This window comes from Xiphophorus maculatus, chromosome 18, assembly GCF_002775205.1.
Source record: "Xiphophorus maculatus strain JP 163 A chromosome 18, X_maculatus-5.0-male, whole genome shotgun sequence".
NCBI classification, from domain to species: Eukaryota; Metazoa; Chordata; class Actinopteri; order Cyprinodontiformes; family Poeciliidae; genus Xiphophorus; species Xiphophorus maculatus.
The window spans coordinates 14,856,951-14,881,775 of NC_036460.1; the positions used below are offsets into that span (position 1 = coordinate 14,856,951).

The 24,825-nt window shown below is 36.4% G+C and overlaps 1 protein-coding gene across 7 annotated transcripts in view; it reads left to right on the plus strand.

Moving 5' to 3' along the window:
* gramd1b (GRAM domain containing 1B) overlaps positions 1-24,825 on the plus strand; it is a 116,879-nt gene that overhangs the window by 30,049 nt on the left and 62,005 nt on the right. For 6 of the 7 annotated variants that reach the window (XM_023352084.1, XM_023352085.1, XM_023352088.1 and 3 more), the window contains exons 2-4: positions 11,388-12,552; positions 18,362-18,451; positions 21,862-21,888. In XM_023352084.1, coding sequence (XP_023207852.1) covers positions 12,143-12,552; positions 18,362-18,451; positions 21,862-21,888 — 527 coding nt within the window. In that variant the 5' untranslated portion in view covers positions 11,388-12,142. Of the gene's footprint in view, positions 1-11,387; positions 12,553-18,361; positions 18,452-20,035; positions 20,077-21,861; positions 21,889-24,825 lie in introns of those variants that run through there. The other variant, XM_023352092.1, reaches the window with a different exon arrangement.

Below are 24,825 nucleotides of genomic sequence, written 5' to 3' on the forward strand. Positions count from 1 at the left end.
TGCACTTGTCCAGTTCCTCCTGCTGTCTGCTGCTTCAGACGCATGGAAGGCCACTGTGTGTCAGCCTTTGTCATAATATAGTGCAAACATGTCTGTTAATGATTGAGTAGCACCTACGTTGGATCAGCAGCTCTTAGATAAGCATGATCACCATCATTTATGAGCCATTTCTTATAATTTGTGCTCACATTCTGATCATTTAACAACTTCTTCAAGGGAGAACCTTTCTGATTCTCTTGATACCATGTGTTTGGTTATTTTCCTTTTTGTTACATAAGTTGTTACACATGGAGACATTTGCAACTTTGCTTGGGTCTTTGAACGGTCTCTTCTGTTGTCCTTCTGCTGTCTTTCTGCTAATCGTGTCTCTCTTCTGTCTTTGAGCCACTGTTCCATGCACCTTTTCAGTAATCTTTTTTTTGTAATTCACATGCATCCTTTATGTCTAGACATTTGATTTTTGTGTTCCTTCAAGTGCTAAAGTGAAATTTTGATTGTTATTGAGATTCAGGTTTCTGAAGGAAAATTACTAGAAGCTGCTGGTGGAAGTGGGAACCTTGTATTTTTCAGTGCCTCACTAGGTTAGATAGAAACACTGTCTGCAGTGAGTAAAGACATGGTGTATCTTGATTGTTTTTGCAATGCTAGATGGAAATGATGTGTTTATACCAAATTCTACTCAGTCTTGAACTTCTAGAACGGTAGTTCTTAAACTATTTCATAACAAGTGCCACCTCAGTAAATATCAAGTTTTCCAGGTATCACCACTTTGATAGAGTTGCAGTTGGACTTAGACTTTTTTAGTTTTGTTCATTATGTCTGTCTTTCAAGCCAGCAAGATAATGGGATTATCTATTCTATGCTATATATTCCTGTTTTATGTTGATGCTGAGAAACATCGGTTTTGTTTTCCTCCTTTTCCCTCACCTTAATTAACTGATTTTTCGATGTATCACAATTAAAATGGTTAATGGTTTCATTGATCATTGTAGTACTTTTTAGTATTTCAAACCGCATAACTCTTAATGTAGGTATCAAATGTCAATTATGCCTGTCATAATTTGGCAAAATTGTGCACACTCCAATACATTTAGAAATGAACCTTGGTCACCTGTCCCATTATTTGTTTTTCTTTAAGAATTTTGCTTTTGTGTTGGAAAATCATGATAGAAATGTTATTGTGAATTTATTGTAAAAAAAAATACTGCGGGAAGTTTTAACCCACTCCTTGTAAGGAGTCATAAGTCTCTGTTTTTTCTGTGGTCGCCATACTCTCTTGTTGTGGTGTTGCTAATATGCACAGTTTTAAAAGTTATATGGCTGGATGGATGTACGATTGCATACTTTTGTTTTTCACATACAGTAAACTTTCTGCTTTGGTAAAGTCTTAAGATAGAACTGTGTAACTTTAGTACAAATGCGTACTGACCAACATACTGTACACAATGCTGAAAAATTGCTGTGTTATAGTGAGAATGTGGATAAAAATAGATTTGGATACATAAACATGTTGTGTACAGTATGTGAGAAAGGAAATCTTCAGGGCGCTTGCAGCTGAATATGCAATTTATTCCCATGTGACACAGCGAGCTCAGTTCAGTGTCTGTGAGTTTGAGTGTGTATATTTCAGTTTCCATACATCGAACACTGGACATATTCACATTAAAGAGGACTTGTCTCCCTAAACTGAAAGCCTTTTGTCAATAACAAGTGAACAGCCAGGTGAAATGTTATTGCTGCTTATGGCAGTGATTTTAAAACTTTTCAACAACTCACTTGCTTAATATACAAACCATTCTTGGCTAAATAAAACAAAAGAGGTGTTAGTATTTCAGTCATGTTATTTTTTTTTTTACTGTACTCTCACCTTGAATGTAAAATAGTCTTAAAATGGCATTCTGCTCAATGAGAACAACATGTTCTAGCAGGATCTGTGAATATGCTGAGTTGCTGGCACCCTGCTCTTTCTGAATGAAGTTGCTTTGAATGCAACTCACAGTCGCATGTCTCCTACTTTTCCGACAGTCCCTCTTCTCCTAAAGTGGTTAGTCGTTGTTAGGCCTGGGAAAAAGTTTTCTAGCCCCACAGGAAATGAAGGTAGTTGAGGAGATGCAGAATGGCTTGTGTTTATCATTATTCTGGTGATTTTACATAACATATGGACAACTGGCAAGAACATGCAATAATGATTTATTATTACATGTGTGTATATATACGCATATATTGCTTTGGGTTATTTCAAATGCAATAGAGACAAACGAAAAAGACAGGGAGAAAGGAAAGAACAGGGAGAAAGGTGGGGCTTTTAACTTTAAAAGAGGAAGAGGAAGATAGGAATAGAGGAGAAGAGAAAGGACGGTTGCATGTTAGGGTTTCTGATTAGTGTTTATGTCAGCAGAGAAGGCCTTGTAGGCCATGATGTCACACCTCTGCCTTCTAAATTACATTATTGTGTGTGTCTCCTAAAGAGACTGTCTGTCTTTATCAACTGGGAAACCTCATGTGCACATTTGGGAAAATGACATTTCATTTGTCAGCTATGATACTAAAACTGGGTCCAGACTTGGATCCCTAACAACCATTATACCCAGACATCCTTGATTGTTAGACAGACAGCTGCTGCCTGTTCACCCTCCTTAGAGATGACCCAGGGCAGTCTTGGAGACAATAGCTAAAACCTCTTAGGAGAGACAAAGATACTGGGCTGCTACCCTCTAAGACTAAATAAAACCTGCAAGATCAGAGCTGGTGTTTACATGTTCATGAGATGGGATTAGGCTATTTGGAACTGGATTAAAGTACATGTGAAGGAGACCCTTTGTCTGTCTCATTCTTTGGACAAGTTAGCAATCAGAGAAGTGGAGATATTTTCATTGTATTTTTATATAAAAGTATTTTTTTCAAAAATCATTTGAACATTCTGTTATTATTTCAGACCCATTTGATGCTTGTCAGTAGATTATAGTTCGACTGTTCTGTGTTGGTTGAATAGGTTTATTAATTCTGTTTCTAATCAATAACTGTGTGTAGATTTGTATTAGTCGATTGTTAAGTTTAGGCTCTGATTTAGTCGGTAGCTCATTATGATTCTTGGAATGTATTCTTACCTCTGATTGAAAATAAGTCAGTGCAGAGAGTCAGATTTGAGTCCTGGTTTTTCTTTTCTGCCTTTTTACATTATTTTTGTGTGGAATTAGTAACCTTTATTTGCAGTAGTCTAACAGGAAACAGGCAGAGAGAGAAGTGGGGGAAGACATGCAGCAAAAGACTGAAGGTTGGGAACTGAACCCAGGCCAGGTCATTGTTGAACATTTGAATTTTTCTCAACCCCCCTATGTGGTAAAATAAATGGAAAAAAAAATAATAAAAAAATGAGATGGCTGCATTAAGGTCTAATATGCATCTGTGCAGTGGGGTTCCCACTCTATGCCCAAAGACTCCTGGGTTTTTTGAGTGTAAAATTTATTTGGTGGTTTATAGACTAAATGGGAAAGGAAATAATTAATGTCATATTTGTAAATGAATGGATAATCTACTTATGAATTACACGGTAGCATTGCTTAATAGAATGCTAATATATCCTTCAGTAATTCAACAGAACTGACTTCAAAAGTACTGTTAGGAGGGGCGATATGGACCTAAACTTGCACAATTTATATGGTATCTATTGTAGTAACAACAGCAGTGACTGATTAAATTTAGAGCCCTAGAAACACAAAAACAGATTGTTCTTTTGGGCATTATATAAGTGGTTTAACCAAACCACTGTTACACGTGAAATTAGTGTTGCCATTTAAAATGAAGCTTACTGAAAAATTCAAAATAAAAGCCTCAATATTACGCTCAGGAAATAATATTAGCCTGTATTATCTTTGCCTCTCAGATTAGTGCGCTGCCTTGTGCACTAACATTAGCTTTTTGGCTCATTTTAGCTTATGCATTAATTTTAACATACTGAATGATGCAAGTCCATGTTAGTCAACATTCTTGTGATTCTCCACATGCTACTTTGTAATTTTTTAGCTAAACTTAGCATTGATGCTAATTTTTAGCATCAGAACGCTGGGTCCAAACCGACGGGCACACTTTGGCAGACCCCGGTTAAATTTCTTCAGGAATTTTCTAGTTATGGTATTATTATTATTATTATTATTATTATTATTATTATTATTATTATTATTATTATTATTATTATTATTATTATTATTAAGCAGAAGAAGTCTGTCAAAGAGAAAATACTCCCAAAGCTCTGCACTTCTTAGATGTACATGCACAGATGAATTTCCATGATGTTTTCATTTGCTGGTTGGAAATCCCTAAGAACTGTAGCTTTGACTTCTAATATTTCATTCTGTAGTGGTGTGGCTGATTTTTGGCGGCTCTCTCACTATCACTAAATAGCTAACATAATGATTCTTTTTAAACAAACCACACTCATTGATGTTGGTGGCATGAATTTGTCTACATTTGTCTCTTGACTCTGAACCCTTTTGTGATCGCTTTTTCTTGACACTTTATAGTATGCCAGGGAGCTGCGCCTGTTTCTATAGTGTAACAAAGCTATTTTTAGGACTCAGTGTTTCTGAATAAGAGATGAAAGCCTGGGTTTTGATCACTTCTGCTAGTCTCTAAAGAGAACAGGGATTAAACCCATTTTTCATGATGATAGCTGTGGGACATAGGATTGTTTGCCAGCTTCAGTTAAGAAGTATGCAGTTTGGCTATGAAAGGCAAATAAATGCCTTAACATTGTGAGAATGCCTCAGAGGATTCTTTCAGCACGCTTTTTCATCCTAGTAGCTATTTGTACAACTTTTGTGTGAATATTCAATAGCTTAAAACAAAACAATAATCCTGGCTCTGAATTTAAATTCATGAAGGTCATTTATAAAGCATTACAAAGTTTAATTTGTGGAATAAAATAGTGGAGGATTTGAACTCCAACAAGATTGGTCTTTTTTCCATGCAGTCATATCCAGTGCTCCTCTTTTTCCTTTTTTTTCCCATTTTACAGTAATTCTTACTGCTGTACTGGAGCACTAGTTGGATTTATGCTGATTAGCACATTAAAAAATGTATGAAGACCTGAAACATTTTTCATTTTGTCAGAGTGTAATGCCACTTTGCTTTTTTTCTAAGTGTTATGTCAACACTCCCTTTCTTTCAGTCAGACTCAGGCTTATAAAGGATTGCAACATTGTATGGGATGTTGGTTGGTATTACAGTATTATAATGGAGACATAGATGTTTAATAAGGAATACCAACTTGAACAAAAAAAAACATAGGCATCTCTGTAATACATTACTATAATCAACTGATATTAGTGACTTAAGTAATTGAACTTTTTGTTTGGGTAGCCAGATTAAAGTTTTTCACCCAGTTATTAATAATGCTTTTTTTTGCATTAGTGATGCTTTTTGCATAAGTGATGCTTGATCTCTTTTAATTACATGGACAAATTTATAGTCCTACCTGAACTGGAATATTTTACACTGATTATAGATTTATAGTTTACCCAGAAAATGTTGCAGATATTTCACCTTGTCTAATTCTCGTGAACTCAGTCCTGTGTATCGTTTTGTCTCGTGAGCTTCGTCGATCTACTGTTACACAATTTTATATTAATATATTAAAATATATGTGTGACAAAGAATAAAATAGCAGTGAAAGGACAAATGTCAAATATTGTAATCCCATAACCATATATCTTACTGGTCATCAGTTTATGTTAGCATTCTTTTCTTCAGTTGTTTGAATTGTGGATACATTTTCTTCATACCATGGCGAGCTAATGATTGGCATTGCCGGAGGTAAAGAAATGTGTGTAATCATTTAGAGATTAATGTTTGGTTTCAATGTATAATTTCTATTGTATAACAAGTAAGGGTTATTAGAACAAAAAACAATCAAGAATATTTTGCCTCAACATTTTCCAGTTGCACTTCAGATCTACAGTATACTGCCTCAGTTGATGGTCAGAATCATAATATAGACAGACATTAAAAATGATACCTAATGACATAAACATGTGTCTGTTATTCAGGCGTGGTAAACCACTTGATCCATTGTGAATTTCCCTCCATGTCCTTCATGCTGTGTTATTGGGTTCCTTGTTCAGAATTCATTTGACTAATCTGTGCTGCATATTTTTATTCTAAGAGTTTGTTAATCAGCATCAGCAGTCCTCCGTAATCTGTCCGCAGTCTTTGACATTCTGCTGACAGGGACATGGTGCTAAGAATAGAGATACAGGGAACAATAGGGGTGAACTTTGATTGTCAGTAATGATGCGTGAAAGGCAAGCAATCACATGGTTGTTCTGTTCTGTGTACAAGTCATGATGGAGATGGAAAACTGTGCTCTCTGTCTCAGCTGTAACAGCAAAGTCCCTCTGTGGTAGGTCCATCTGTTGACTCCTCTAATGAACGCATAACAAAATGCACCGTACAAAAGATGTCCAGATGTTTTGGGCCTTCCTGTTGCGTCCTCTCTGATTTTTATTTTTAAATCATTGGAGTTTGCAGGTGTATCAACATATTTACCATCCTGTATCAATACCTCATATCAGTGGTATCGATATGTTGACAATATAGTATATAGCCAACATATACTAGTTGTTTTTGGTAAAATACTAACATTGAACAGGTAAAAGAAACTCTGGTTGGGCAAAATTTTGTTCTAGATATTTAACTGTAAATTACATTTCAATTATCCAGCTACTGTGTTTTTATTCCTTCCAGCTGTAATAAAGCTGACACAAGTGATGCTTGATCTCTCCTGAGTGTGCCTAGATTACAAGGGTCATTTATAAATAATGCGTTCCTGTGAAATGTTTATGCCGAAGTTGGATCAAAGAAGTGTGCATGTGAGTTTATTATAAAATGGCAGATGTAGCATGTAACTGAGATAAAGTGTGCAATGCAAATCCGTGCATATAGATCTTCAGGACAGACTCTGTTGACGTTTCTGATCCAAGCATCACGTTGTTTATGATCATGACTTGGAATCCTGTTAAACCTTCCAACAACTGGCAGGACAATTTGGCAGAGTAATAATAACTGTATTAAACTGCAAAATTCCTGTTACCAGCGAGTTGTTTTAGCATACAAAAATTGGTCGCTCACGTTTTTTCACAGGAAGTGTGTCATTGCAATTTTGTCTATTCACTAATCTAATAAATACACTAGAGGCAGTAATTAAGCCCAGCAATGACAGAGCTTGACCTGATGTGCTAATGTTGAAACGTGTCAAACTGTAACAGGAGACGTTGTCTTTTCATGATTAATCCATGATGTTCCACACTCCAAGTCTTTGTGTCTGTGTGCAGCGAGGCCGGACTTCACACTGTATAGAATGACAACTGGTATTTAATGACACCATTTCCTCCTTTAGCATTCTGCTGTTTGTCCTTCAACAGCATACGATCTTTTAATACAACCGATTACATCAACTTAATTATTATTTGTAAGAAAAAAAAAACATAATTTGTTTTATCTACTTGACCGTTTTGGACTAAAAGCATTGAACATTAATTCTTTCAGCCCAAAAATTGTCTCATAGTGTATGAGTGGCCATTTCTGGTGGCGGCTATTTGCAAAAATAATCAGAAAATAGGAAGTACTCCCCTGCCTTACTTTGCCATGCAACTTCTATCATTCAACAGGCCTAGTTAAGTGAAACATTACCAGTGCAGACAGAGCATTTGTATAAGGTAATATTATTAGAGCATTGCTGCAAAGTTGACATAGCAGTTATCTGAAATTTGAGACTGTGCTGGATATGTGTAGTATATGTAATGTGTGTAGTGTGTGCAATCTTGAAATTGTGATATTTATGCCACTGAATGTTTTGATGTGTTCCAAAAGAGTTGGAGGCATCCTGCCTTAGATATAGATAATTTTATGCATGCCACATTATAAGATGTTTGAGTAAGTGATGCTGGAATATGACTTACTTGAAGTTGTATATCTTTCTAACCTACACCGCAGAAATGGTAGATATGTGTTAGTGAGGGTGTAAGACACATCTGCAGTACGAAAACAACTGCTAACAGTTATGACATAACACTTACACTTTCCCCTTTTTTGCCTTTCTTAGCATGTCATTTTTACTTTCATAAACCGCAAGTGTAGTATTTAGATCTATATATTTTTCTTTTGAAAAAATACAGTCATATTTATTAAATTAGAATATGGGTTTATATGGGGACTGTTTGTCAGATTAGATGTGCAGTTTCAAAAATAAAAACCTTTACGTAGGTATTAAACTTATTTTTGATAGAGCCACATTCCTGTTTTAAGAATGATTGTTATTGCTCTAATGTAATATTCTAATCTTAAATGTTGCATTTTCTTTAATTCTAAGAAATATTTATAAATAAAAGTAACAGAAATAAAAGCTGTAAAACATCAGTGGTTGTGTAGTTTCTACAATATGTTTTATTTGTGAGCCGAGTTACTGAAATACACAAACTTCTCAATAATATTCTAATTTATTGAATATGTCTCTATATGTTTTTATATTACTGTATTTACTCACAAAAGTAATAAAACTTCACATTTCAACAGAAATTACTATAATTTATCAGTAATTTCTGTATTTCATACCTTCTTTATTACTAGCGTTCTTCCCTGTCTGCATTTTGTATCTTGTCAAGTAAATAATTTACATGGTGCATCTTCAATAATCTGTATAGTTTCAGTTCTTTGGCAGTTCGTTTTTTTCTGTTATACAGAACCCAGATTAATGTAAAATTTGCTATTTTGGAATCTTTGCTCCAGAGTGCTCATAAGGATGAGAGCGTAAATAAATAAAAAAAGAGAAAGCGGCTCTCCAGTCGCCTTTTGAAGTGCACCTCGGTGAGAGCCATTCAGTTTTTTCTTATGCATTCATTTATCTTTCTCGAGATGTCTCAGTAAAACCTTTTTTGGCACAAAGTAGTTTTTTAGATTTGGACCTTGCAGTCTTTCTGATAGTCCACCACAATGGTCCACCTGTGCTTTCTGGCCCTTTTTATTCCCACACCACAAACATCATCCTCTAAGCTCTAAGTTGTTTTGTCATGGCTTTCCTGCCAGAGTTATAGTGTATGAGGACATTAATTTCTCATGATAACAAATTTTGTTAGATGATAAGAAGTTATTGTGATAAACAATAACATTGTAATTTTAAGACCATATTGAACCAATATAATGATAATGGCATAATAATGCAAGTACACCCTCTCTAACATCAATAAACTCATTTCTAAAGAAAATTTAATACTGGAACTGGAAGACATTTTAAATATTAAAAATAAATAAACAAATAAAAAACAAATAAGATAGATTATGAAGTCACTGTATAAAGACTTGCCCTTCAAAATATATTAATCATTAGGTTATTTTAAGGAAAACAGGCAATACTACCAGTGAGGACTTTTGTGGGAAATAAAAGTGTAAACTTACTACTGTGTGATGAGTAGTAAGAGTACAGTTTAGCAGTTAAGCAAGCTACTCTGTCTTAGTGTTCACCATTTTGCACTGGCCTTTTTATATTTTGTTTTGTTGATTAAACACCCCGTGGACTATCATTAAAACAGAAAAAGGCCATTGTTTGTAGATTTCTTTTCCCCAACTTGGGGAAACCTGCATCGGATAATTAAGTTTTACGTGCAGACACGGGTTTGTTGTATTGCTGTGTTTATTGCCACTTTTTAACAGTAAATTCAACATATGGACTGCACAGATTACTTGATTCACCACAGTTCACTCAGTTTTAATTCAAAGTGCTCCCAGACTGCAGCTATCGCCTTTGGCTTTTAAATCAGCGTTTCTCTTGCTTGCTTTTCCTCATGGGGCGTTCATGCTACACTCTGATGACTGTGGTACGAGACCATGCGCCTGGCAAATTAGCTCAACACATTGGGAGCTACAAACAACAGTGACAGGCCAAAGTTTTCGCCACCCAGAGTGTGAAACCCAACACACAGGCTGCAACAGCAACAAAATCGGCAACACATTTTATAACTTTCTTTTGTCGATAGCCCTTATTGAACAAGCTTAAAATTTCACATGCACAAATTTTGCTAGTTGCTTAGCAGAATGAGCACAAGTGATTGTTGCTTCACCACACAAGTTACATAGATAACTGAAGAAGTTACCTATGGATGGAGAAGGAGCAACATTGCTTCTCATGTCGAATCTTTAACGAGAAGCTGAGGAATCAATCGATGCCCCTCCATCTTGCAGTCTGTCACTGGAGGAGGTGCTGTCCTGATATTTTAGCTAGAGCCTTTCTTTTTTTCTTTTTTTTTTTCATTTGGTTTTATTGGCTGTGGTGGCCTTTATGTGAGAGTTGTTATACAGGAAAGTAGAGCATGAGAGAGGGAAAAGACATGCAGAAAGGTCAGTTTTTCTTCTCCTTAGCTCAGGAAAGACACTCCTAACATTGTCTCTGGTTGAGTGAGTTGATAGAAGAAGTGTACCATTGGTAGACCATGTGCAGGATCTGTGCGTAGTGGCTCTTGAGGCACGGACTCTAGCCTTAGTCCCATCCTTGTAATGTTCCCCCAAATTATTGATAGGATTTTGCATGGCACTCCTGTCATGGCTGCAGTAATCACTGTTGACAGGGCACTTTTTATTTATTTATTTTTTAACCAAACTTTTTCCTTTTTGTCATTTTCTATAAGTATACAATAACATCTTTGCAAAATTGTAATTTTCTGAGACAGTGAATTTTGGAGTTTTATCATGTTGAAGCCAAATTAAATCATCTAAATGATTTGAAATAAAGGTTTGAAATATTTTATTCTATGTCCTTTTCTGAAATCAGTGACAAAAAAAATGAACATTACAAAAAGCATAACATTTTTTGACAACATAGACAGACAAAGGTAAACTAAGCCAAAGTAAAACCTGACTCAAAATCCATAAACCATCTCTGCCTCTCTTAACAAATGCAGTCAGCTTGCTGATAGTACTGGAAGAGTGTATTGGTTTTCCTTGATTTTCCATTATCACATAAACCAGTTACCTTCTGCCGTATATCTAATGTGCACAGTGGTCCGTATGTGTTAGCAGGTATCCCTAGTTTGTTTGTACATCTTGACAGAAAGTTTAAAGGTCTTGTATAGACTTAACACTATCTTAGGAAATTCCTAGTAGGAATAAGGGTGTTAGAAGAATGGATAAACTTAGGCTGGTGCATGGTGGTGGGTGTGCAGTGTATGTTTTGAAGATTGGCTTGTTTACTGTGACCTGTTATCTTGGTTTCTGCTTGTGTCTGTGTGTGTTTCTGTACATAATGTTCTGTCCCACTATCTGTCTGTGTGGCAGTTTGTGTATGGGATGTGTGTGAGAGGCTGTTTAACTCTATCACCCTGAGCCTTAACTGTACCTTGCAGCCCCATCACCTCCCTCTAGCCCGTAGGCGGTAACTTGGTGGAAGCAGCAATGAGCTGGAGCCTAGGACGGACCTTGACAACCAGAACAAGCACAAGTGAGACCAACTGTGTCTTTCTCTGCCTCAGGGATGCCAGAATAAGAACCAAGTGAGAACAATATCCAAATCCGAACCACAGCATCAATATTCAAGGGCTGACATCTGGTGCCTTTGCCTTTAACATAAAAGCAGCTAAGGTACCTACTCCAGCTCCTTGGTTAGTAGCATAGCCAGTGTTTGTAACTTGGCCTGTCAGTCTCTGGGGAGGACCAGCAAAGGAGTTGTGTTACACTCTCTGACAGGCCTTATGCATGTTTCATCTGCTGCTCTCAGAACAGAAGCCCCTTTTGTTATCTAATCTAGCCCTCTTCTTCCCAGCCTGAGTGAATGAGTTTATTGCAACAACACTGTTCTTCACAGACTGTCAGCCAGACGCCAAAACTGATGCATATTCAGCAGCTAAGGAGCACGAAGAGAACTTTGTCTGGTCTAACATATTTGGACCTGCTTTATAACCGCTGAAAGCACTCAAAATGGACTTAAGAAGATAAAACGCTATGTGAGGACTTAAAAAAAACTGCCTTGTGCTTGATCTTTTAAGGACTAACCTAAAACTTCAAGCTAAAACTTCAAGTTCTCTAGCTACAGAACTAGAGAATCCAGGTCTCTTAAAAGAACTTTGTTTGGGACTGCTTGGACTTTGTCAGACTTGGAGCAATGGGTGACACTCTGAGACCTCCTTCGCTCCAGGTGAGTGTCCCAAAAGATGCACCAGCTTATTCAGATGGAGGGAACAATGCAGTATCAGATGGTTCTGTGCGATCCAGCTCCTCAACCCCGACTCTTCGACGCAAGCGCTTCAAGATGCGACGCATGAGGAATGTGCCAAGCGAGAGGGAGAACACAAGAGCACAGCTAACCACCATTCAGCTCACAGCCAGATCCCGGTCCAGCTCCAAGGAATACCTCCAGTTGCCTTCCATTGAGATCACACCATCCAGTGATGAAGATGCCCCATCTTCCTGGTCAAGTTGTTCCACCCCCAGTGCGTCTCCACGACGCAGGCGCTTTCTATTGAGAAGGTGGCTGAAGGTCAGAGAGAAGAAGGAGCAAGGCAGTGAAAGCAGGTTGGTATGGACCCACTCTCTTCTTCACATTCCCTCTTCTCCCTTCATCTATCCTAACACCTTTATTTTGTTTTTACACTCAACCTCTGCTGATGTAAAATATTACTATAATTAGGAGAGTTGTTTTGCTGACATGGGAACATTGATCAATCAGTTTAAGTGGTATAATCAATGTATTACACTCTGAAAGTTCCAAGCTGGTGTATGCTTGAGCTCGCTTGTTACTGCACATTTACCTTTGTGGTCTTATGCTCTGCGGTTACCTGTCAGCAGAAAATCTACATCTCTCAGGTGCAGAGATTTCTAGCTACCTTTTTATATATATTTCATAGATAAACTCATGAATCCCATTTGTCAATGGTCACAGTGTAGGTTCAGATTACATTCATAATAAACCTAATTGCAAAAGTCTTTAAGAAGTCCAGTCACCTGAATGTAGACCTCTGGGCTTAAGTTAACCCTTTTGACAGATTGCTGCCCTTGTAGTATTTCACACAGCAGATAATGTTTGTTGAAATAGGATGGTCAAGGAGATACTAGTGATTCAATTGCTTGAGACAAAAAAGGTAGGTCTGACAACTCTATAGAAAGATTAACAAAATCAATAGGTTCCTTCCTTTCTGGTTGATGCCTCTGTGATTTACTCCAATCTGAGATTAGTAATGGTGCCTTTTGAGTAAAGGTCATATCACTTGAATGCCCCCTCTGAAAATTAAAGTGTTTAAAATGGTCAAGGTTATAATGATCTTCCATTTTTTACATTGAATGTAAATGTCTTTAATGACAATCATGCAATATGGTAAATGTCATACAAAACTCTCCAGTATATCTAGTCTTTTAGTATATCGGTGACATCCTTGATATTCTTTGCTATATTTTATTAAATCTATAAATCCCATCAGCGTACTCAAATTAATTCCTCTGTTGCATCTGGATAAAGGAAACTTGTAAGATCAGAAGTCCTAAATTCAAATAGATGAGTTCACCATGTATTTATGTCTGCATCTGACAATTACTTTAGACATTGTTGTAAACTGAAGTACTCATCTACCGTTGCATAGTTCAAGTATCATCAAAACTTTTTAGATATTTATTTATTACACACAGAGTGATAAACAGTGCTGCAAAAAAATATTAGACAAAAATGACTAAATAAAAAACAAAACCTAGTTTTTAAATGTCAAGGTCATTCGATAGGGGAAGCTACCCAAAAGCTACCCAAATTAAACTGACCCTATGAAAATATAAAAACCACATAATTGTGTGCCCTGAATTACCTGCAATTAACCATGTTTTATTGGATAGTTGAGTTCAATTTCACTATCAATACCTAAGCCTCATTACTGGTTGATCTACAGAAACAACAAATCACTTAAACAGAACTTGTCTGACAACTTTAAGTTGGTTAAAATATCTAAAGAAGCAAAAGATCATACTCTGATACAAAGAATTCAAGAAAGTCATCGGTATAAATAAATGTGGACATGGTTAGAAAGCCATTTCAAAACCTTTGACCAAAGTGAGAGCCATTATTAACAAGCAACAAAAACCAGGGACAGTGGCAAAAGTCCAAGGAGTGGCTGGCTAATAATAATTACTCTAAGAATGCACCGAGTTGTTTTGGGGGACCTCCCTCATCCAGGCGTACATGAAACAACCCAGCCTCAGTTAAAGTCAGACAAAAATGGCCTCCGTGGACGAGTTTCGTAGTATAATCACTGCTGATCAAAATAAAACAAAAAACACAAAGGTCTGCCTCATACTTACTCTAAATAGTGCCTGTATTTCCAGACAGAAATTTCTTTCCTTCCTTCAGTGTTTACATTTTTGTCACTGCGTGTAATTACCCGAGATGCCACTCCCCGAGATTCAATAGGAAAGTAACATACTGTATATTTTTCCAAAGTATATTGACACATGAAGTAATGTGCAGTGATATGGATAAATAACTTTAACTTGACTACAGAACTGGAAATAGTAACACATTGTTAGCGTTACTGATGTATGATGTCACTGCATATCATGTGGTTTTCGCAAAATCAAAGTGCAAAATGTGATAAAGACTTTCAAACAATGTTTTACATATTAATTAAATTGTTTCAAAAATGAAAATATTAATCTATGTTTTACAGTGCAGATTGAAATGTGTCTTCAGCTTAGCAGGAAAGGAGCAGCACTGTTTCTTTACAGCAAGAAGATCTCCGCTGTGAATCTTGCCTGTGCAGGCCTGTCTGTTTGGGTTTTCTACAGGCATTCCAATTTCCTGACACAGCCCAAAATAATTCAAATGGTGGTTCATTAGACATTCTGTGTAGTCCATTTTCTGACGCTCATGGTCTTTATTTGACAATAATTCAACATGAAAGGTATTCAAGAGAACAGGTGAAAGACATACAGCAAAAGAACTGAGGACAGGTGTCGAATTTGGGACAGCCGCGCGGGGTTTGCAGCTTCTGTATTTGTGGCACCTGCTCTAACTACTGCGCCATGCACCCTAGTGTCCTATTTTTTTAATATATCTTTCAATCTACTTTCATTTTATGCACTAAAACAGTGGTGTTCAAAGTCGGTTCTCGAGGGCAGGCATCCTGCCCTTCTCTCCCTGGTGGTAGTAATAACCTCCTCAGTGTGTCAAAGTTCTTCTTAGGCCTTCTAATGAGCCATCATTTGATCCAGGTGTGTTAAACCACAAAGAGAACTACAACATGCAGGATGCCGGCCCTCGAGGACTGACTTTGGACACCACTGACACCACTGCGCTAAAGATACACTAAATTAAAATAATTCCTTTGAAATCAAGAATGTGCCTGGTTAAGGCCATGCTGAAGTTATGACTGGTTTTAGAAGGTATTTCATGTTGGTACATTGTGTAGCTTAAATAATAAAGAGAGCTTAATGTGTAGGAAAGCACACTGAGGACAGATTAATAATTGTAAATGTTGAAGTGCTTGATTTATAACTCCAGGAAAATCTGCAGTACCCTAGTGGTAAAATAATTGAATTCCCTTATAATTGTTCACATGTTATTTTGTGAAACCTGTGGCGTAATAGACTTGTTAATAAACAGACATGACAGACCTTTTAGTTAACTCGACCCTGCAGATTTTGTGAAGGGTGCAAAACAGATTAGCATTGTCTTCTTTCTTTTTTTCTTACACTAAGTAACATTCTCCATGTAGAATTTAGTGCTATTTATCTCTTTTCTCAGTATTGCACCATTTACCATATAAATTAAACATAGTGTTCCCTGCATGGTGCAGATAATTTGTGCCCTGTAAGTTTAAAGGATTGCTCATCCGAGTGCAGTGAAAGCCTGCAGACATAGTGGATTCTACTGTTATACAGCCTGATAAGACCATAGCTATTTTAAGAAAGCGATGTAGTAGTTTTCACTCTGCTACGTGCTCTTCTGCCATATCCAAGCAGGCAAATGTTTCAGACTTACAAACTCCCACAAAGCCAGAAAAAAGCATTAGTTTGGACATGTTACTGGGATTCAGTTTTAGAAATTTCCAACCATCTCAAAGCTACAGGAGGAAGATAATGATGCCAATTTGCCAACATGCATGCTTGTTATGAAGGACTTCTGTAAAGTCAATGACACAATGCAAGTAATCGTCTCAGATCTGGGCCTGCTTCCTGCAGTTGTAATGAGGGATATATGATAGTAATCAGGCATTGAGTAAACCTAAATTAAAATAATTGATTATGTTGGTCTTCCTTTGAGCTGAGAAGAAAACATTGTCTAACATGTTGAATTTATTCTTATTTTATTATCCGGGGAAATCCCAAGTCACTCCCTGGCCAGCTGACAAACATAGTATTTAGGTACGGTTTAATTCCACTGAAGTTCAGGGCTCACAGACGACTCCATGACAAAGGCTCACAAGACAGATGTACACAACCTTACTGGAGAATGGAACAAAAGCTGAACATGTCTAAAAATATATATATATATATATTTCTAACTAGATTTATTTAATTTGCAAATAGCTGTATTACAAGAAATGGATGGATAATATTTATGTTTAATTGTACTAAAGAGCATTTTTAATTTCTGTGAAAAAAAAACTCAAGTCTACCTTTTTCTTCCATTAGTGATGTTTTTCTTGTGTTATGTTATCAGCAGTCCCACAATGTCATCAGTGCCCACACATGTAGTAAAGAACTATGTAGATATTTGACATTTATATTTTGCACCCTTTGAATAAATATTATTTTACTTTACACATATTATTCTTCTTTTTTTGAATTTCATTCAGAAATGAAGTTGATATAAAGTTATGTAGTAAAGATGTTTTTATTTTTATTTTATGGAAATACAGTGCATAAGTAAAGCTAGTGGAGTAACTAGTTTCTAAAAGTTAGTTACTGAGTTATTTAGTTAAACCTTAATAACTGTCAAAACAAATTTTCTGGTGGTATTAGCTGTGTTAAAATTACAGAACTAATGTATTAAAGCAACAGTATGTAACTTTTAAAAATATATATATATTTTACATATTTGATTAAACTGTGACTATGTCATGATAGTATCGAGTAAGACAGATAATCAATCTTTTCTGCCTCCCCTCAGTGCTCCCATTGTCATCTAGAGAAATGTCTTGCTCCAGGTCAGAAACGATCAGGGCCAGGAGGAAGAGGGTCTTGGTGCTGTCAATCATAATCTTATACATGCTGCTCCATGAGCTTATTGAGCAAAATACTAGCTCTTCTTGCCATTCTCCTTTTCATCGAGTAACACTGAGAGTCTAACAAGCTCATATTAGCACAGTAATTGACGTATGGCCTCGGTTGTTTAGTCCTGCTGCTGGACTGACATCCTACTCTAGCCTGCAAGCATGTTAACTTTGCGTTCAAAACAGCATTTCTTTCTCAACATTAATAGACACTGCTTCTTAATTTCTATGCCATGGCTTTCAAAAGTACAAATCTTATGTCTTGTAAACACGAGAAACATGTCGGCAACCAATGGGTGGATGGAAGCTAATCAGCTCTGCTTGTACACTCAGAGGAATCTCAGCTCACACTGATTTTGACATTTTATTAAAGGGGACTTTAAACCATTAAAATGATAAATATTTGTGGTTTCAAAACTGTACCTTATTTATATTTTGCTGTATATTAATAGCAGTAAGTGATTCCTACCTAATGTGTAAACGTTTCTGTGCACATTGGATCAGAACCCAACTGTGCACAATACAGGAAGTAGAGGAGAGCTGTAAATGTGTAATTATGTAGAGACAAATAACATGCTGTTGTATAAATCCTTGTAGTATTTAGGGGGCCCATCTTGTCCTGGGCACAGATAAAGCTGTCAGCTTACCTGAGTATGGATAACAGTTCTGTATAAATGCATGCTCTTTTATTAGTTTTTATTTATGTATCTTCTATATAACCTATCTTGCTTATCAACAAAAAGTTTTAACTTTTGCATGACAGTGTCATATAGCCCCATCTAGTGTCATCACTGAATATGTGCATGGACAGGAGCAAAACCTGAGTGTTGCTATAAATAGCGTTACTGTCAGTGCCTGTATATGTTTGACAGACAATTAGTAAGAAATGTTGACAGATGACATGATGTTTGACACATCATGCTGAATAACAGCAGTACGATAAACCCAAAGTAAACCCAGCTAAACTCAACCAAGTTAAAACGGTGAAGATTCAACTTTAAACTTTGTGAAATACACACTCCAGATTCTGTTTATTTTGGTTTTCATTTTCATGCAGTCTTATTTCTGAGGTACAGCAGCTGTATTTTTTTACATGACATCACAAATTGTTATTTTTCTACACATTGCAGCAGCCAGCAAAGCAGTCAGCAGAGCAGCCTGCAAAGCAGCCACGAAGATGACAGCACTCGCTTCTTGACACCACAGATCCGAGAGGAGAGGTGGGTGTGTGTGTGTGTGTTTCTTGTATGTTTGTCTCTGCAGAAACCTACATTCCCCCTTGCCAAACAAATCCCAAAACCGCCTTTTTGAGAAATCAAGGAAATACGTGTATTAAAAATATTTCTTTTGCAATAAAAAGTATTTAAAAAGTATAAATTTCAAACAAAACATTTTTTCTTTTTTTTCCTTTATTTTTATTTAATGTTTTTTTGTGAAATGAAAATAAATCTGATACAAAATCAATTTCACATAGCATTGGATCAATTGAAATGGTTTTCAATAATATTGTGATTGGGTTCGGCCAAACCCACTCACCAACAGTGGTATTTAGGAGTCTTTGTTTCTTTGAGAAAACAAATTTTGTTCCCCAAGGAGTTTCACAGTATTCTCTTTTAACTAGAATTTATGTTTTTAATCAGAAGTTTTTTTGTTTTTTTTTTAATCTAGGAGAAGGTGTCAAGGCGACATATTACTTCACTGCCTTGCTTGAGGCACCGTTATTGAATTAGAAATGGATTTTTGACATGTTTATTCATGCCACATATTATGCTTTGAGGAATGCATGGTCAGGTCACGACCTGAACTTCTCTGGTAAATAAAATACTAATAGTGACATTTGCTTGACAGTGGTGGGAGATCATCCAGTAACCGGAACTGGATGTACGTTTTCTTTTTGCCATTAAAAAAGTTACTATTTGATCACTATTTATCTTTTGGCTATTCACAGGACAGTTGCCTGTCCCTATTTTCAGTAAAAAGTGATCTGGGGTTCTTTTTGCAAAATGAAGTTCAATCCAAAAGTTAGGCTCATCTATCATCAACCAACTCTAAAAAAGGTTTCTTTGAACTTATTTTCTTTTAACTAGGAATGTCCCATTGAGGTGCAATGCTTCTTTTGCAAATAGTCCTGATCAAGATGAGAGGCTGAAATTTCATACAAAATTACATGGACTAGAAAATGTACAGCAAAAAAGCTATTTGTTTTTACAGCTTTTAATATATTGTCAAGACAAAAACGGAATTATTTCAATAGTCTTATAATATTGATGTATGATATAATATATGATATGATATGATATGATATGATGAACATCAAATTTGATTATTTGTGCATGAACTTAAATTATGTATTGTCATGGGCTGGATATCTGTAAATCTAAGAGCTTTCCAAATAAAAGTTCTGTAATTGTTTACCACCAAGTAGAATTTGATCCACCTAAAAATGAGTTATCTAAATCAAAAATGACTTGATTGACAGGAGATGCCATTTTCCCAAATTGCAGTGTGGATATGTTGTATTAAAAGTAGAGACTTTGTAGTGACATCTTCTTCTGTGGGCTTTTGGTAATTGTTGAGTGCACTATCTTTGTCTGCGTGAGCTTTGCTCTACACCTCCGCTCTGACTCTCTTTCCGATTCCCGCTCTCACTGCCTCGTAGTGTCTTCTGGCAGTGTCTCCACTTGCCTGAACTAGGGACACTTCCTGTCAAACCTATGGGATTTTCTGCTCGTCTTCTCTTTGCTGTGCTGGTGTTAGCTTGCGAGGGGCATCTGCAGCAGCTGCGAGGGGAGCAGCGTTCTGTAGCCAGCTTTAGAGGGCACGGAATGTCATGTCTCCTCTGCAGGTAAAGCCAGCTGCATTTCTGCATGGATGCTGCACCGCTGCCTGTCCCGTACTGCACCTGTTCCACTGTCTTTATCTGTGTCATCCCTGCTTTTCTCCCTTCTCCCTGCATCTGACGATCCGTAGATTATGCTGCAGTTTACTCAGAGTGCATTTTTGCTGAGCAGACAGCAGGCTCTCGGCTAATATGAGTCTCTCGCTGTAATATTTGGCTTCCTGTGCTAGAAATTAATTATATTTGTAAGGAGGGTTGGTAAAAAAAAAACTGATGAGATGATGATGAATATATAAAAAATCTTTCTTGCCCTACTTCTGCCTCAGATGTCTCTACTAAGAGCAACTCTGCAGATAGCATTATATAATATCGCAATGTGACTTTGCTAAATGAGTGTAATGTGAGTCATCGTTGAGGATGATGCAACGCAAGATTGAGAGTCACAGATCAACACTGTATCACCTTGCTATCACTTTGTCAGTCTATTATTTAAAGATTATGCTATATCTTAAACCATGCTGTGCTATTTATGGCATGGGAGGGTGTAACAATTTTTTATAAGATATTAAAGGTGTACTGCACAATAACTAGGAGGATTTTTGATGACTATAATCTATGAATAGTTGTAAAACTACTGTGGATAAAACTTCACACCCATTGAACTTTTCACATTTTGTCATTATCCAACCATAAATGTCAAAGCTTTAATTGGCTTGTGTGTGATTGACCAAAATAAAGTAGTGTGTAAATTGGGTGTAGGAAAAATATGTATGTTACTTTACCAATAGGCACCTGTTGCAATTGTTGCAAATATAATGCAGTATATTGTGGAACCACTTTTCATTACAGTTGGGAATTTCTGGAGGTGAACTAACTTCACTAACTTTGTACATCCATTAATTGATTTTTTTCTGTTCTCAAAATAGCTACTGCTCATTCAGACTGAAGAGTATTATCCAAGTCTTGTCAGGGATTCTCAATAGGATTTAGGTCTGTACTTTATTAAATTGCTTTGAACTGAACTAATCCATTGAATCTCTGGTTTAATGTTGAAACTTGCTGTCTTGTTGGAAAGTGAAGGTCCCTTGTCCCTGATGATACTGCCCAGCATGATACTGCCACCATCATTGGTCACTCTTGGAATTGTGTGTTCAGGGCGAAGTGCTGCGTTACAACACACACATTGCTACATGCTACATGTCAACCTCATGAAATCCCAGTCAAATATATTAAAATTTATGGGAGTTGTGTGACAAAATGTACAACAGTTCAAAGGTTGTTAGTACTTTTGGATGATACTGTATGTATACATTTATAACAGTACATAAAATTTGTTTTGGCACTATAAATTTCAGTAAGAGCTAAATGTGTTTCAGCTTAGTAAAAATACTCATTTATGCATAACAAACACTACTTATCTTAAATGTAGGTTTCATGTGAGCGTAAACAGATATTTTATTCTAGTAAAAGAAAAAGAGTTAGGTGAAACAGTAACAATGTGTTTTTATTATTTATGCAATTACAACTAAAATAGCCAGAGTGTATCCCACATTTTTAGCTGATCTCCAGCAGTCATTAGGTGAGAAGCAAGGTAAACCCAGGACAGGTTGCAAACTCCCTGCAGAAAGCCCCAGGCCTTTAATAAAACCCAGGAAACTCTTCTTCTAAGGCAACAAGTGTTCCAATTATTTTGTGTATTGATATGACCACAACCATACTAGTTTAATTTTGACAATGATTTTTTTCTATTTGTTTAACAGTGAATAACCAATGTGTGTCTCTTCTCTTCAGGTCTGACAGTGCAGCGGACAAAATCAGGTAAGCCTACTCTCTGCCACTCCTCTTTTACCTGCAGAAGTGCGGAGCGTGCCTTCATGCTGCTTGCTACATACGGTGCAAATGGGCTTACTGTCCCCCCTTTTGCCCTGACTTGCCCAGCTTGCATGTGACACAGATTTGTGGCTTTGTCTGCCAAACCAAGGTATCTGAATACGGTTTTACACTCGGAGAAGCCAATCGGTGAATACAGTTGCAAGCCATGGAATGCTTTTGTTTGCTTTTACGGGACAAACAACATCAGACACAAACAGGGCTTTGTGAGTGGGACACCATTGTGGAGCTTTTATGCATCCAGCTGGTCAGCCGATGGCATATCAGTGGTCACTGTGCGTCCAAGCTGTGGGCAGAGACGCTTTATTGCTTGGGATGTGAAAACAGCACTGCCACATGAGACTCTGCCTGTTCTTATGCAAAAAGTTGAAGGCACACACTGCAGAGGGTGAGTGTGATTATATATGGCATCTTAAGACTTTTAAGTTGTGCCTGAGATATGCTGGAACAAGAAAGTGATAGTCATCAATAATATTGGTGGAAAAAGTTTGATTTACAAAGTTTGTCTTAATCAAATTCCGAAACGTCTTCTTTTCAATTTCTTCATGTTTTTTATTCCATCTTGTTTCACATGATCTACATTTGAACTATGCCACGTCTCTTAAATGCTTCTTTTTTTCCTTTTCCTTGTTGCATATTTAGGCATTATGTTTAGTGTCCTCTATAGCTGAGGTGAATAACTGATACCTGCTTTTGAACCTGAGAATTTGCCTATTTTTCTGCAATGCAAAGGGCATGAAAGTTGTTTTCTCCTTGATACACACGTATTTATATTTGTTTGAGAGAAATGGCTGTCTGAGTTGTAGTTGTGTCTGTGAGGAGGGCTGTGTTTGTGTATGTCTGGCTTGATATGCTTTAGATGTTCAGTCATGCGAGCTGAGTGACTCTCCCACCGGTTTTGAATTAAACCACTAGGAGTCTCTGTAGTCCTTTCAGTCCAGCGCTTCCTATTTAAAGCAAATAGTTGTGCCTGTATAGTTTATATTGATTCCTGGAAGGGGTTACAGCCATTTTGTTTTAAATAATTCAATTGTTCATAGTTTTTCATGGCATAAGCAACAACAGATGAATGTTCGCTATTTATTATAATGGAGATACAGAAAGCTGCTGATTATTTTGTTTTTGTACCAGTCGGATAAAAACTTAAGGTGCTGATAAAATGCAAATGTGATCTAAAGTGCAGCAGAATTAAACATTGTTGGCCTACAATGTTTAAGTACATATAATGCGTATGAAAAGTGCACACATCCCTTATAAAATAGAAAAGTATTTTAGTTTTAAAAGAATTAAACCATGTAAAATAATTTTCCTCTAAAATTAAAATAGACTAAATGAACACTGTTTTTAATGTGATATATCCAGTAAAATCCATCTGGAAAAAACAATTTTATACCTGCTCACATAAATCAACACTAGTCTTAAAACACTAGTCAGTATTATTAATGTTCGGATATAAAGAATCTGATTAACTGTACCATTTAACTGACAGAGCAGTGTTTCACTGAAATGTGCTTTTTTGGATCATTTCACTAATGCCACAGTTGGCAGAGATATTGCAAAAGATTAAAATGATCTAATTTTACAAAGATACTAATATGCACATGTTCCTCTGTTTTCTTTTTCCAATGTTTTAAATGCAATGCAATTTGTAGGGTTTTTTTGTTTTGTTTTGTTTTTAGCAATAATTAACCATAAAACTTACTGTTTTATTTTGGATTGGTTCAATATTTTACACATCTATGTCTTATCCCCAATCTACTATTTGTGTCAACTCAAAGCAAATCAATCAGAACAATAAAATTATTTTAATTAATCAAAAGCAAAAGCATTCCAGAAATTTCCAAAAGTGTTTACAGAAAAACAAATTGGTTATTATTACTAAGATAATAGTTTAATTGATGGAATAAAATGAGTATAACTTTTTGTGGAAAGCTAATGGTAAGTTAATTCGTTCAGTGCAATTTAGTGGTGTAATTTACTTTGCAGTTAAAGCAAAGAGCATAAAGATGACAGTTGTTCATTACTGTTTTCCAATTTTTCCTTGTTAAAATTTTTTGAGGCTGTATGAATTGATCATTCTATTCACATCTAAGGTATTTCCCAGTTCAGAGTCACACAGGATGTGCAAGCTCAATGTTTATTCATATAAACTGTAAATTATGTATGTAAAAAGCCCTTTCTCTTGGGAGTAAGGTACCACTGCAGTTAGAGACTTAGCAGAAATGTCTGAGTCATAATTTTCATTAGTGTCATAATTCATAATTTTCATTGTGTGTGTACTCTGCCTATGCTCTATGCCATCATTACTGTTCTGCCTTCCCTGTTGCTGGATTATTGATCATTGTCTGTAGTTTGAGATATTAGTCTCCGGTGATGTGAATCGGCATAATGTGATCCTACTCTTAACTTTGTGCTAACAACTGCAGAAAAAGGATCTAGTGTATTAGTTAAATGATATTCTCAACATGAGTCAATTTCTGACCGTGAATGGGTCTCAGCATTCTATGAAAAGAATGTTGCGAAGATGTTCTTAATGTTTAATGTGTCATTCATTTTGAATATTATACACATTTTTAAACTGAGATGATGATGTTAGCTTTGAGCCCAGTTTTATTCTTAGTGTGTTTATCATAGTTCCTCATAATGTCCTGTATCAAATCAGCTCCAGCTACATCCATGCAAAACACATTGCTCCCCCATAAAGATTGTGATGATCTAGGTGATTTTTTTGTTGTTGTTTTGTACAATTAGGTCATCGACTTTGGAGTCGATCGTTATATCTTCAAGATGTTATGAATTCATTTTGTGACCTCTTCTCCATATTTATTGCGCATATTTGTATATATTAGCGCTGTCGCTGAATCG